The sequence below is a fragment of the Scyliorhinus canicula genome, chromosome 5, assembly GCF_902713615.1.
Source record: "Scyliorhinus canicula chromosome 5, sScyCan1.1, whole genome shotgun sequence".
Taxonomy (NCBI): Eukaryota; Metazoa; Chordata; class Chondrichthyes; order Carcharhiniformes; family Scyliorhinidae; genus Scyliorhinus; species Scyliorhinus canicula.
Genome location: NC_052150.1, coordinates 133,443,135 through 133,458,873, shown reverse-complemented (window position 1 = coordinate 133,458,873; position 15,739 = coordinate 133,443,135). Strand labels below are relative to the sequence as shown.

General features: G+C 42.0%; 1 protein-coding gene across 1 annotated transcript in view; it reads right to left on the bottom strand.

Annotated features, from left to right (window-relative positions):
* LOC119965683 (ATP-binding cassette sub-family A member 13-like) overlaps positions 1-15,739 on the bottom strand; it is a 398,370-nt gene that overhangs the window by 199,767 nt on the left and 182,864 nt on the right. Inside the window, exons 21-26 of the mRNA XM_038796446.1 lie at positions 14,725-14,801; positions 13,456-13,577; positions 9,790-9,978; positions 7,477-7,653; positions 3,294-3,471; positions 1,054-1,193 (exon numbers count right to left, since the gene is read on the bottom strand). Coding sequence (XP_038652374.1) covers positions 1,054-1,193; positions 3,294-3,471; positions 7,477-7,653; positions 9,790-9,978; positions 13,456-13,577; positions 14,725-14,801 — 883 coding nt within the window. The remainder of the gene's footprint in view (positions 1-1,053; positions 1,194-3,293; positions 3,472-7,476; positions 7,654-9,789; positions 9,979-13,455; positions 13,578-14,724; positions 14,802-15,739) is intronic.

The following is a 15,739-nucleotide window of genomic DNA, read 5'->3' as shown; positions in this document are numbered from 1 at the left end:
CACGCACTCCTACTAGCTCAGAAATGAATTGTGCTCAGCTGGTAAAAGAAGCTTTGAGCATCATTTTCGGTGTAAGAAGGTTCTACTACTATCTTTATGGACGTCATTTTATTCTTTTGACAAATCATCGAATCTTGACAACAATCTTTGGGCCGTAAGAATGGATTCCTTATTTAACAGCTAGTAGGTTACAGAAATTATCTTTGTTATTGTCGGCACACACGGATGACATCCAATATCCAATGTAACAGCAAAGTAAATGCTGATGGTTTGTCAAGATTGCTGCTACTAGTCAAGCATGAACTGGATGGACATTTTGTGAACATCCAGTATTTTTCACTTGTAAGTAATGTACCTGTGACTTCATCTCAAGTTCAGATAACACAAGAACTAATCCAATGATAGGGAAGGTGCTAGACATGGTCCAAAAATGAACGCTTTTCAGATGTTAGTCCAGCCTTTGGGTTATCAGTCCAGTAACATAACCACCATGTTACTGTACCCTTTCTTTCTCCACAATTTCACAGATGCAAAATCAATCACTTCAAGTGTGTAGCCGCTATGCTTTCCTTCAGGTGTGAAATTTAAAATCAATTACATCAATGTGGACGCACTGATATATTACATATATGTTTCAATTGCTTAAGCGTATTAGTAATATTCAGAGGTTATGGGGAGAAGGCAGGAGAATGGGGATGAGAAAATATCAGCCATGATTGAATGGCGGAGCAGACTCGATTGGCCAAGTGGCTTAATTCTGCTGCTATGTCTTATGTAAAACAGCAGAGGAAAAGAAAAAGAGATTAACAGTTGACACCTTCAATTAACAAAGGGTACTACACACACGCAAACTCCAAGGAGTAGATTTTACTCTGTGCAATAGTGACAATCAGGTGAAAGTGACAAAACAGCCAATTTTAAATCTCACCAGATTTTTACTTCTGTTAAGTTCATCCACTTTGATTCACCATCTTACATCATCTCTAGCCCCAAATATCAAATGCAGATTTTTACTGTAGAAAACCAGTCCATTCCAACAGATCGCACTCTCACCTTCTCCATCAGTTTCCGGATCCCTGCCGTGCTTGGAGCATATGATATTTCACCAAGTAGCAGTGGTTTCAGGAAAGTCCACAGCAAAGGCCCATTCGGTGCTTTTAAAATATCCTCATAAAAGCCCAAGCAGTAGGGAGCTGGTGCAGCAAAAAAGAAGAACCATTAACAAGCTTTTTTACGAATCATATCAAAGAACGATATTTATCTGACGTGACAATTGAGTGGGAGACCAGCACAGGCAGCCCAGCTATAACAATTTAGGACCAATATTACTAAAGTTAGTTCAGAAGAATGGGCAGGATGCATTGATTCCAGACATTACATTTTTCTTGTGGTCAAATATGCAACCTTGATGTTGATGCGCGATCAATAACTACTGAAACGAGGAAGTAGTCCGAATTGAAGGCTTTAATCAACAAAATGTTTCCCCAGTAGTTCGAGTACAGAAAGAAGGTTGGCTGCTGGGAATCACGGGTTCTTATATCCCGCCTCACTGGGCGGAGCTACCTTACGTTCCAACCAATGAAATGCAAACACTTGGGCCAATGAGCAGCGAGCCTTCTCCACCAATGGTAGCTCACACTCCCAGGTACCGTAGTACCTCTAGTCATACTACCACAGATGTTTCACAATGACTAAGTGGAGATTGAAGACCCAAGATAGTGGCTTAGCTTTATTCGTATTTTTTAAGCAGTATTGAAGAAGTATCCACAATTAAGCCCATTAACTTCCCTGTTCTCTGCACAGATGCTGATTAACCAGTCAAGTGTTTCCAGTATTTCCCATTTTTATTTCAGGTTTTCAGTACGTGCAGCATTTTGTTTGTTACAGAATTATTGTTTATTTGGAGAAGTTGATAACTGTATTCCCATCCCTAACTGCACTTGAATAGAGTGGCTTGCTAGGCCACTTCAGAGGGCAGCTAAAAGTCAGCTACATTGCTGAAGGTCTGGAGTCACATATAGGCCAAACCAGGTAAGGACTGTAGATTTCCTTTCCTAAAGAACATTAGTGAACCAGATTTTCTTTGCGTTAATTGACAATGGTTTCATTGTCATCATTCACAGTGTGGTCGGGGCAGGCAGGTCAGTGCTGGGCAAAGGATCCATGAAATTATGCCCATTAGTTCCAGATTTTTATTGAATTCAAATTCTATCATCTTCCATAGTGGAATTCCAGCCCACCAAGACCAGGTTGGAAGCTCTGGTGAAGGAGGTGAGGCGGGTGGGAGAACTGGGTTCATGGGTGGAGGTGGAGGGAAAGCTCAGATGAGGGGGGGGGGGGGGGGGGGGAATAGGTGGGGCTGGATTCTCCGGTTCTCCAGCCCCGTGTTTCTCGACGGCGCCCTGTTCACTGGTGGAAGGATTCTCTACTCTCGCCCTGTGTCAATGGGATTTCCCATTGAAGCCATCCCAAGCCTCTGGGAAACCTGCAGTGGAGGTGCACTGCCAGCAGGAACAGAATTCTCCAATGGCTGGAGAATTCTGTCTGTGGTGAGGGGGCCTAGTTTTGTTGAGAGGGAAATCTCCCAATCACCCAGGGGCCTGTAAATGAGTATTCCCACCTATAACCATATGAATCGGATTGGCATGCTTCAAACTTATCTCTGGCCTCCGCCCACTGTGAGAAATATAGTGGTGAGACCCTCAGGTCACCATGAATTGGCCACTTAAGGACAGGCCCAAGGGTGAATGTACCCACCTGATGCCTTGCCCACCTTGCCTTAATTTGCAGTGTGTTCGGGGGCAGGTGGGTAGGCATTGGGAAAGGGACCCATGGATTAATACTAATTGGAGGCAATTGCCTGCCAACCCATTCCCAGGGGAGCACAAATGACTGCCCATTTTGTGTTCAATTCCTAATCTACACAACTCTCCAAGCATTAACTCTTTCATTGTAGTTTTTATTTTTATCTCCAAAGATAAAAGTCCAAAGATGTGCAGGTTAGGTAGATTGGTCATGCTAAATTGCCCTTTGGTGTCCATAGGTTATGTGGGGTCATGGGGTTGCAGGGATAGGTTGGGAGAGTGGGGCTGGGTAGGGTGCTCTTTCAGAGGCTCGTATAGATTCAATGCACCGAATAGCCTCCTTCTACAATGTAGGGATTCTATGATTCTCTGATCTCTATGAAATAATGACATTTAAATCTGATGGGAAAAGGCTGTTGCAGCTGTAATCTATGACACCAGTACTTAAACACAACTAGCTATCCTTCCATTCAACCAAGATTCTCTTACTTGTATTTGTAGGAATGTTGTATTTTCTGAAATCTTCCTCAGTGAGTTCACCAATTTGGGGTAACTCTGAGAACATCATGCCACTACCGAATATGCTGGATGAATTTGTTTTACAAATTGCTTGGGAGAGAGTTTGGAAAGAAGAACTCGCAGAAACTCTCACAGACCTTCCTTGCGCCTTGTAGACAAAGATAAAAGACAAATATCAGTCATTTTTCAAACTGTCAGAATAAAAAGAAAAACACTGCATTGGATGCTGATTTCTACTACAGACAACAATACAGTGAAGAACAGAACTGGAACCTCATCTTTGTACAGTTAGAAGATTTTATTCATTTTCACTCATACATCCTACAAATATGCCTCTCCTAACTCAGTAACGATAGTTTCCATTTGTTCCGAAAAATAGGAACACAAATGAATTCCCAATAATGCTGACCATTTGCATACAATTAAATACTCATTCGATCAAACACCTTTTTATTTTAAAGTTGCATCGTGTGAGAAACCTGAGCATGCACATCAGTGGATAGGTTTTTATTTCACATAGAAATAAGTTGAGACCATGAGAAAATTCTAACATCCATGATGTAACAACAGCTTTTTCTGTGATTCTGACAAAACCATAGCATCTACAGATGTTTGCACATCCATGTTAACAGATGAGAGGACAACTTTTCAATTTAGATTCCCTCTTTCAATTAAAATGGGCTCCTTGCAAACAGAAAAAAATGTACATGAGGAGTCAGGCTGGGAGTTGGTTAGATGTAAATAAGAATATTGGGGTGAAGAACTGGTCCGAATGGAATGCAGGTGCTGACCCTGGGGAGCATGGTATCACAGTGGTTAGCACAATTGTTTCACAGGTTCGATTCCCGGCTTGGGTCACTGTCTATGCGGAGTCTGCATGTTCTCCCCGTGTGTGCGTGGGTTTCCTCCGGGTGCTCCGGTGTCCTTCCACAGTTCAAAGATGTGCAGGTTAAGTGGATTGGCCATGATATAGTACCCTTCCGTGTCCAAAAAGGTTAGGTCGGGTAACTGGGTTACTGGGATAGGGTGGAGGCGTGGGCTTAAGTAAGGTGCTCTTTCCAAGGGCTGGTGCAGGCTCGATGGGCCGAATGGCCTCCTTCTGCACTGCAAATTCTATGATACTAGAGCTAAAAGGAGTGGAGTTGGGATAGGATTGGTGGCAGCTGTAGATCTGGTGACAGGAACTGGTATAGAACAGCATTGGTAATGGGGACTGGAGTTGGGATAGAGTGGAGGTAGGAGTGGAGATGAGGACAGGAGATAGTTTCTGGGCAGGACTGGAAATGGATTAAATTGGAAAGTTGCCAGTCGATTTTGATGGGATAAAAAGTGGATGGAGCTGGAAATATGAGTACAGGTGGAGTGGAGAAGTAGATGGATGAAGAATTGGTGCAAGAGAGCGTATTAGGAGCAAAAATGTGGTGGAGGCAAGAGTGACCATAAAACATATCAACATAATAATGGACCCCTCGAACTTGCTTCACCATTCAATATGGTCATGGCTGATTTCCTACTTCAAGTCCATCTATCTGCAATGTCCCCAAAGTCCTTGATTTCCAAATGTCTATCTATCCCCATCTGGAATACACTCCATAATGGAGCATCCACAGCTAAGTGGGGTAGAGAAGTTCAATGATTCAGTCCTTTGAATGAAGAAATGTCTCCTCGTCTCAGTCCTACATGTGTGACCCCTTTGAATCTGTGATGCCTAGTTCTACATTCCCCAGAATCCATGCTATAAAACCCCTTTGAAATGTTTTATGTTTGAATTAGGTTACCTCTTATTCTTCTAAATTCTAGGGCATGTAGGCTGTATCTGTTCAATTTTTTGTGGTCAGTCTTGTGAACTTTCCTTGCATTAAGAAAAGCGCACCCTTTCTTGGGGAAGGTGTGGTCTCACCAAGGCACTGTATAATTTTAGTAAGACTTAATTACTCTCTTGGTCCAAAGCCCTTTAAAGGATTACAAAATGGTTTCATAATTGTGTACCTGAGTTCTGTGATTCATGCACAAGGTTACCCAAGTCTTTCAGAATACCAAAATTTACCAGTCTCTCACGAGCTAAAATATATTCTGCTTTTCTATTTTTCCAGGAATGTGAAGCACCGAGTGTCATAAAAAGAAGTGCTTCATAAGGAAAGTGCCAACGTCGGAAATTTAGTGCAAGTGGGATATCGCTGCTTGGCATTTCTCAAGCTGAAATGCACTTTAATTGTTCCTAATTTGACTTAAAAATGTTAAATGATATAATAAAATGCAAGATAGGTAGGATACCTAGTTAAGAGAAGCACCCTGACATGACAGTTAACTGTCAATCAGCTGAAAGTGGTTGCCTGAAAGCCAGTCGGTGTTAATCACAGTAACACAAAGCAGACTTAACATTTGTAACTTGGGTGTGAGTCGTAAGCTCTCTGTATTGATAATATTTCTGGCTGCATGGAGTGAGTGGGAACTGATGGCTTTGTCAAAAGGGTACAAAAGTTGGCAAGTCCGTGCAGAAGGTGAGAGGAGATGCTCCTTTTAATTCTTTTGATTTATCTTCATTAACTAGTGAATGACTTATTTTGTCTTTAAGCTAGGAAACTGTAACTTATTAATACTTTACTGAATTAGGAACTAACTAATCAAATAAATAATGTTAGACAGACATGACATATGATGTTTGTAGAAATTATTGCAATCCAGAACGACCAAATCTATGGTAAGTGTCTGTATCTCAAGCAACTGTAATTCAAAATTGGTACACTGGAGTCCGAGTCAGGCAGGTAAGGGTAAGGATGTAGTGATGCAGATACTTTGAAGCAACATGTACAAGAAACTTGCTACCTGTGTGAATGAGAACAAGGACAGCAGGCTTGATGGGTAAGCTGACCATGGCACCACAGTGCAGGAAACAATTCAAGTTGGAGGGGGAAGTTGGTGGAGTGAAAAGAAACGGGACAGTGATCGGGAAACGTCCAACAAACAGAGAGGACAGACTTTTCCCTTTTCAGCAGGTGTTGTCTGAAAAAATGGCGAGACACCTGTGCTCACTCTGAGGAGGAAGGCCGATTGATTCTTTAGCCCATTAACAACTTAGGAGGACATTGGTGAGCCTTCACTCTAAATGGTAATGTATTGTCCACCTAGAGCTGTTAGCCAATCACAGGCTGGCAGCTCTTACAATCAGCAGCGTCATGGACAGCTAGTGGCTACTATTGGAAAAATAGAGGGCATGATCCAAAGACCACGCTGTGCCTGAAATGCAGCTCGCTGTGGGGCAGCGTGGCCATTGAAAGCGGGAGACTCAGATCCCATGTTCTGCTCGGCTCGCTACTCCAACGTGTTCTCATGAGACGTTGTGATGTGAATCCTGCCCACACTTTTTGGCAAATCTGCATATTAGAGCGAGACAGCTAACCTCACTCTAATATGCAAATTCCCAAGGTACCTGAGGCTTTGGGATTTAAAACTGGCGCCCCGATCTCTCACGACAATGGAGAGTTCGGGCCAGTGGAGCTCCCCACTGTACAAAATGGGGCTATGCGCGGCCTTGGCTGCGCGATCCCCATTCAGGCCCCTTATTCAATGCTGGGAAACACCCGGCTAAATGTGCTCGCTAGGGGACTTTGTTCCCTTTTGGAAGAACCGTGCCCAGAGTGTGGAGACAACCAAGGACAATCCATCTTAGTCTGCCTTTAAGGGCCTCCCTGCTTTACCTTCCCATCATGCAGGAGCTAAAAACAAACAATTGATGGGTTCAAGAGATTTGTAAATCCAAGGACCTGAGGGCAGTCTAAATGTTAATAGATTTATTCGAAAAACATAAGCTGTTTGTTAATTCTGGATCATATGATTAAAAAAAATATTTTAATGCATCTGATGGCAGAACAATAATTATAATAAATGCTTCACAAATCAAATCCATTGATTGCCCCAGGCCAGTATACTAATTTTACTAAAAATGAAACATCACTTAGACTAATGACAGAGAAACTGAAAGCCAAGAGAGGGCATGACACAGGTCGCCTGATGATTGTCCTTCTCATCGTTCAAAAGAAAGGAAATGCAGTTTCTCATTTACAAAGTTATTAAATGATTCCCAGCCGTAAATTGAAACTTTGGATAATTGAAGATAATCTTTCAATTAAAAATAAAAGTAAAACTGTTCTACCTCATTGAATTCAAAAATAGATGGAAGATTCATGTTCCGGATGGTTCCCAAAAGATTGGGAATAAGGTCCAAAAGTTGCACAAATTTTTGGGTGAAAGAACTGAGTCCTGAGAACACCTCCAGGATATTCTGCATTATCTGGTTTACATGAGGAGGGATCACCATTGGTAGAAGTGCCTGGTAACCATACAAAATGAAAACAAGTTACTGAAGTTCACTTTGAAATCCATTAGCAATTAAAGTTAAGCTACAACACTGGAGCTGAGGAGAGAATGGGATGGCCTATATGAAACTGTGTGTGTCATACATATTTCCTGTGATGTATCTGTAGCAGACAAACAAATGGAGACAAACACAATTCCAAATATACCCAGCAGAAATTACTCATTAAATTCAAGCATTATCATAGGGTCATTACTGAAGAGGCCTGAATGCCTCCAATGACAGTAATTACTTCACAGTTTCCGGGCAGCACGGTAGCAGAGTGGTTAGCAATTTCGCTGCACAGCTCCAGGGTCCCAGGTTCGATTCCCGGCTTGGGTCAATGTCTGTGCGGAGTCTGCACGTTCTCCTCGTATCTGCGTGACTTTCCTCCAGGAGCTCCGGTTTCCTCCCACAGTCCAAAGATGTGCAGGTTAGGTGCATTGCCCAGGCTAAATTGCCCTTAGTGTCCAAAGGGGTTGGGTGGGTTTACAGGTGTGGGGTGGAAGTGTGGGCTTAAGTGGGGGTGCTCTTTCCAAGTGTTATGGGCCAAGATTTAGAGAACCCAAAAGTGTATCATGGAGTTCACCTGACCCACAACTTTTACTAGATTGTGGTGTGGGGAGCACACGGCCCATTCTACAGGTAGAGCAGAAATGGAAAAGTATTTTTTAAAGCAAAACAAGGTTTATTCTATGAACTCAAGTTAACCTTTTCAAAACATACAGGGAACATCTTAGCAACCATTAATTCAAATGCAACCCCCAAAGAATACAACACTAAGTAATCCTTTAAGCTTTCCTTTTAACATCCATAAGACTTAAAACACTTTTTACCAGAAGCACATTAGGTTCACATTCACGACTGAGAATATTTATAATTCTGAATTCACCAAATGATCAAGAGATAGTCTTTTGATGGCAGAGAGAACAGCAGTACACCCGTTTGGTCTGGCTTCAACTCCAACACTGAAAACGAAACTAAAACACACCATGCAGCAAACAGCCTAGAACAAAAGTAAAAAGCTGACAGACAGCCCAGCTCCACCCACATTCTGACATCACTAATAAACACCTATACATTTCTTAAACACCCATTTCTTAAAGGTACTCTCACATGACACCATGGGCCGACACAGACTCGATGGGCCGAATGGCCTCCTTCTGCACTGTAAATTCCATGTCTATGTCTAAGATTCATCAATCTGTTATGGAGTTAAATAAAAGTGATGGGCCGAATGGGTTCCTTAAGTTCCATAAGGTTCTATGATTCTATGTATGAACTGCATGGTGATAACAGTAACAATATGTACAATTTTCCTCCTCCACCAAGGCCTCAGAATTCCCCCACCAGACCTGTGAAAGTGACTCAGTTCCTGGATCACCCATCTCTCCCGGTCAAGGATTTGGACCTCTTTTTCCCTTTATTCGTTCATGGGATGTGGGCGTCGCTGGCTGGGCCATCCCTGAGGGCATTTAAGAATCAACCTCATTGCTGTGGGTCTGGAGTCACATGTGGGCCAGACCAGGTAAGGATGACAGATTTTCCTCCCTGAAGGACATTAGTCAACCAAATGGGTTTCACGACAATCGACAATGGTTTCATGGTCATCATTAGACTTTTAATTCCAGATTATTATTGAATTTAAATTCCACCATCTGCCATGGTGGGATTTAAATACATCTCCTCAGAGCATGACCCTGGGTCTCTGGATTACAATTCCAGTGACAATACCAATACGCCACTGCCTCCCCTGACCTATCTGGTCCTGTGGCCATCTGTGGGCTGCTCCCTATTCGACCGGAAGCCAAGTCTGTCATTCAGTCTGGCTCTCAAGTGGGGAACCGGTTCGTAACATCACACACAGCCAGCCAAAACTCAGCAGCAAGCAGTGGAATCCTGACTTCCTGTTTTCCCCAGGCTCGATAGGTACCCCTCACTTCTGGCTGGCCAAGCAGTTAAAACTCTCCCCAGGCTTTCTACTGTGAACCAGAAGTGAAAGAAGTGACAAGGTAGCTTATAATTCCTGCACAGAAATGGCAAAAGGGAGAGAGAATGATTGGAAGAACAGAAAACATAAAGGAAAATAAAATTAAATATACGTTGCTTTACCTTGTAAGTGATGCACCTGAAATCGATGTTCTGGATGATTGTTACAGCAAGACTATAACTTTGCCAAGGAGTCAGGGAACACAGTTCAGTTGTCACTGATGAAATATCTTGGTTGCCTGTAAGTGACAGCACTTGTGCCAGGCTTGCCTCATTACAACTGTCCACTGTGGTAATTAGACCTTGAATTAACTATAAAAAGAAACATCCATCATCAATATCAACATTAATAATTAATTGATATATGATATCAATGAGAATATAACTACAGAGATACAAAAACACAAAATATCGTAAACAACCCTGGATACTTTATCATCTTTAATGTCACATGAAATTGAACTTTGCAACATTAGGATTATTTAAATTTTTCAGCAGTTGGAAATTGAAAAATACTTTTAAATGCTGTGGAATTGCTTGAAATCAAAAGGTAGAGTAGATCCTGGACTCTCAGATATTACCAAGGTCTAGCATTATTTTCTCTCAGATCTACAGGCTCAGAGCAACCTAAGTTTGGCCCTGTTTAGACAATTTTGTATTTTAAATTAATTTTTGTTAACAATTTAGAGTCTCATTACATTTTATTCGAAGACTCATGGTCACTAATTCATCAATTGTATATCACTCTATGTTTGTAGTTTGAAACAAGTCCACCTCAGAGTTACAAAATAGAATCATTTGATCTTATGCCTAACCATCAGTCCAAGAGAGTTATTTAAATGATTCCTCGGGTTCTCAGCCAATCCTAATTATTAAGACCATTTGGTCCCCAGAGGAAACATTATTTGATTGACAGCTCAAGCTCTCAGCAGTCGATTGTTTGTTGACATAAGTTAGTGATTTTAAAGGTTTGTAGTTTGTGGTTTTTGAAACATCGAAGAGTCTGACATTTTTATTAGCCTGTCCAGACATTTTCTTTCAAGCATTGGGAAATTTGATCAAAGCATTACATTTTTTAAAGCTATATTTGTACATCCTAATTTACGTGGTGACGTTCATTGATTCCAGAAAGGATGCAGTGGGTCAATGTGAATGTAAATACCAGAGCTTAGCATAGGGGGCATGAGGAGTTGGAGGGCAGGGGTGGAAGGGCAGAGCTTTGCATAAGGGGAATTAAAGGACATAAGTGGTGAGTTGAAAGGCAGAGCAATTTATGGCGGCATGAGGGGTGTGGTGAAGTGGGTGTGGGACAAAATCCCACAATACTGAGATGGGCCTTTTAAGCATGCCACCTCAGCACCCAGCTGCCCTTGTAGTTGCCTCCAAATTTCTTCCAGGGAGGCTGGCTCAATTCCAGCTTGCACAGCCTCCAGCAATGAAGATTCCACATTGGTGGATAATTTCACTTGAGGTAGGCAGGCCGAGTTGGAAATTTTCCAGAATCACCCGACCATCTACCACCTTGAGGATGACTATCCAGGCCCCAAAGTCTATGAAGGCCTGAGAGAGAGGTCACATGATTCAGCTCTTGGATGTAAAAATGAACTGGAATAATGCCCTACTGGGGCAACAATGTTATCCATTTCCATTTCTTCTGAAACCTCTCTCATCAAAGCTGATCTGTTTGTCATTTGGAAAATCCACCAGAGGACCTTACATAAGCAAATCAAGAATTCTTAAAGGAGAATTCCACATCAACACTGCTGCGTCTAATGAGAAACCACAGGAATCAGCAGCTGCTGTGCACCGGGCCCTTCAGATGTAAACATGTACTGAACATTCTGTGAATTAGTTATTATCTTTTTCTTTATATACATTTTTCTTTTCCCAATTAAGGGGCAATTTAGTGTGGCCAATCCACCTAATCTGTACATCTTTGGGTTGTGAGGGTGAAACACACGCAGACACGGGGAGAACGTGCAAACTCCACACAGACAGTGACCCAGGGCTGGGATCGAACCCGGATGTTCGGCGCCGTGAGGCAACAGTGCTAACCACTGCGTCACTGAGCAGCCCCTGAATTAGTTATTTTCTTCTGAATTTACTTGTTACTTGGCCAAGTTTTAATATCTGGTACTCTGCAGAGTTTTCCTCCTTTTCCAATCCCATTATGGCCGCAAAATGTCTTGAGTGACCATAACGGGATTTGCACCAGCAAGATCTGAATTTGAGCTTCCCCCCCTCTCCTCAAATTGGTGACAAGAGGCTTGATTTCCATAACTTTAAAGACATTAACATATACTTACCAATCTTGACACCATAACGTCGGCCCAGGCCTTATCCTCCCACCCATCCAGTGTGACGTCACGTCAGAGCCAGTCGCTGCTGGTTTTCAAAAACGAAAAACAGATGCGATGACCACACTAGAAGTGCAGAGGTGAGTGTGCCCCTGGGTGCTGAGGGACATGGCTGGGCAGTGCCAGGTTGGTAGTGCCAGGGTGGGCCCACTGAGAAACCGCATTGGAGATCCCCCTGATGTGTGTGTGTGGAGGGGGTAGAAGCGATGTTTGCTAGAACATGCATTGGGGTTGGGGGGGGGGGGGCAGAGACTGTGAAGTGGTGTGGGGTTGGTGTCAGTGAGGTGGGTGGTCCCCTGATGCTGGCAGAGGTGGGTGGGGGGTCACCCTGATGCATGAGTCATTGGGGTTCCCTGATTTTGAGTGGTGGGGTTACACTTCATGGTGTGAGGGTTAATAATAATAGTATTTTTTTATTGTCACAAGTATGAAGAAACTGTGAAAAGCCCCTGGGGGGTTGGGGGGTGTTCCATGAGGGGCAGGGTGCAAATCTTCGACGGGAATGGGGGTCCCGATGTCCCTGTGGGGGAGAGAGGATTGTCCTGATGTCCATGCCGGAATCTTTCAATTAATATTGCGAATGGGGCACCCTTACCGCGACTTTGCTGGCGTGTTTAGGCCCTCCCCAAACTGGCTGTGCGATTCTCACTCCCACTTTGAAATTGCGCAGAGTGCTGTTTAATCAGGTAAGAAATGGCATCTGTGAAACCATTGAGTTTCACACAGCTTTTCTTGTCTGCTTCAGCACTTTGTGCAATTTTGGGAATACTCTACCCATAGAATCCCTTGAGCCAGAGCACTGCCAGGCCATGTCCCTCAGCACCCAGGGGCTTTACTCGCCTCTGCACCGCCAGTGTGGTCAGCACTTCTGGTTTTTGTTTTTCACCAGTTTGGCCCGGGGGGAGGTGGGGGGGGGGGGGGGGAGAGAGAGAGAGAGAGAGAGAGAGAGAGAGAGAGAGAGAGAGAGAGAGAGAGAGAGAGAGAGAGAGAGCTCAAATTGAGGTCTTTCTGCACAAATCCCATTGTGGTCCTCTGAAGTGATTTTATGGCCATAACGGGACTTGTGTCCGCGGCGAACTACGCTGCATTCTCACCTTATGTGTGAAATTATTTGCATTAGGGTGTATTTAGATATATTTGTACTTTTTAATCTTTCTGCTAATAATCCACGTATCTTTACATTTTAGAAATAATATTAACTCTTAAATTATTAACTTAAGGCTTACTTCCCGCACTGAGCTGTATACATTATATATTAAATTCAAACTCGGTTATAACCAAGGTAGATCTCAATGGGAGTTTACAAAACGTCATCTGCAAACAATTTGCTTCTTATTTCATAGAAATTGGTGGCCTAACTATCCTATACTTAACCGCATATTTCCAGTTAGAAAACAGTGGCTGAATCCAGACTAGCAACTCTTTAAGGTACCTTTGAGAAAGTCAAGTTTGCCTTCAGTAATAAATCAATGGCTTCAAATGAGAGGTTGTTGATCTGCCGCAATTGCATTTTCAACATTGTGATGTTTGGCACACAGTTCTCTAGTGGTAAACCTATCCAAAATAATCAAATACAAATGAATTAATCTCTTATAAGATTAAAGGTAACATAATATAAGATTGAAAGTAACATCAGTCATGTAAATATTCAGTAAAAATAAAGATGATGCTGGAATAATAGTCCTGGAGCCAAAATAGTGATAAGTTGAACAAAATTCACTTTTACTTTACGAAAGGACCATCCACCTCAGAAGTACCCATTATATACTTTATGGACATCCATTTATTAACTAGGGTTTAATATTCATAAGCAATAACAACTGTGATCTTCTAATTCTGTTAACTATGAAAGATTTGTTCTATTTTAAAAAAAATATTACATTTGGTTTGGCTGAGAATATCTAATGATTATAGCATTAGTCTAGCAAGTCAAATAAAAATAAATTGTCAATATAATCAGATCCATATAAAATACTGAAAATGAAACAAATGGATTGCTTTACTGTAGTAGAAGTAAGGAGTCACTGGTTGGAAACATAACAGCACTGTTAGTGTACCTAGATCAGATGGACAGCGGATTAAGGGCAATTAAGGATGGGCCGCACCAGCAACGCTCACATTCCATGAAATTATTTTAAAACTTGACAATCGGAAGGATAAAAATATCTAATTTTGCGTATTTTCATCTCTGAGCAATATATTTCCATTAATCACACAGTTAAATATCTTTAAACTGCTTTAGTTAATTTCTGTTTGTTTTCAGCATGGTTTGAACTCATTCCTGTCAGCTCTGCCCAAGCTTTTCATCACAGTTACTGTATTAGTCCGGAAGACTTTTGCCACATGTTCACCTTTACACAATAAAAAATTATATTGGCTTAATTTTTACAGTCACTGGCAAAGGAATGATACTTACCATTCACTGAGCTGATAGTTTTTGACAAAGCTATCACAGGCTTTTGTCCATTATTTTGCTCTGACCCACATCTGATCGATGCAGCCCCTCTACAGGGCATTTGTAGGGTCTCAAACAAAGCAAGAGGCAAAAAAGGCTCTTCAATCAAATACTTCATTCTAACGGTGATTAATTTTGGCCTCATTGCTATTACCAATGCAAAACCCAGGAAATATGAATGTGCAGTTGCTGAACCCATCTTTCAAACAGGCAGTGCCAGTTTCCGGTAGATTGTGGAAAATTTACCTTGAAATGTTCCAATGCTCTGAAGTACAGTTGCAAAGGTGCTATTTGGATAAGCTGTTGTTGCAGCAAATTCACACCTGGAAAACAAGAAAATTAAAAAATACTAAATGGTAGCTGATATGGAATATTGTCCTGTGATATACCCTATCCATGAGGTGATTTTGAGGTCAATTGCTGTAAGGTTGCAAGATATTATTAAGAAGCCTTAAGAAACAAACCTACAGAACCTCAACTATGCCACCTATATTAAGCTAATTCTTTAATGCCCAAAAATTCCTTTCGGTTACAGAAGATTTTGAAGCATCTGTGAGGTTCCATAAAGACTTTATTACTGTATAGTGTTGATTAATTGCGAATCTTCATATGCTTTGGACAAGAATTCCGATATATTACCATTTGTTTTCAGGCCTAATATATAACATGAATGCGTTCTTCAAGCGTAAAACTGTGTAACTCCAAAGTCTCTAAGTCCTCAGGGCAAGCACTGTGGTACTTATCATCCTAACTTTTTAAAAATAGTCAAGAAAATGGGATTAGTGTTGTGAATATGAGAAAAAAAGAAAAGACTAAACACTACTGCATAAAAGACACCATGATGTGGAGATGCTGGCGTTGGACTGGGGTGAGCACAGTAAGAAGTCTTACAACACCAGGTTAAAGTCCAACAGGTTTGTTTCAAACACTAGCTTTCGGAGCGCAGCTCCTTCCTCAGCTGAATCAGGATGTATTACTGTAAAAGACACCAGGGGCTGGATTCTTCTACCCCGCTCACTGCCATATCACTACAGATGGGAAGCGTAACATGTAAAGATCTATTGACCTTGGGGGGAATTTCCGGTTACTGGGCAGGTGCGCCCAGAGAATCCCGCTCCAGATTTCAGATAGAGTAGCTTTGTTTTATTTATTCATTCACAGGTTGTGGGTGTCTCCAGCAAAGAGATGGTGAGTGGCCATCTTGAACCATTGGTGAATTTATTTTTATAATACTGTTCGGTAGGGAGTTCCAGGAATTTGA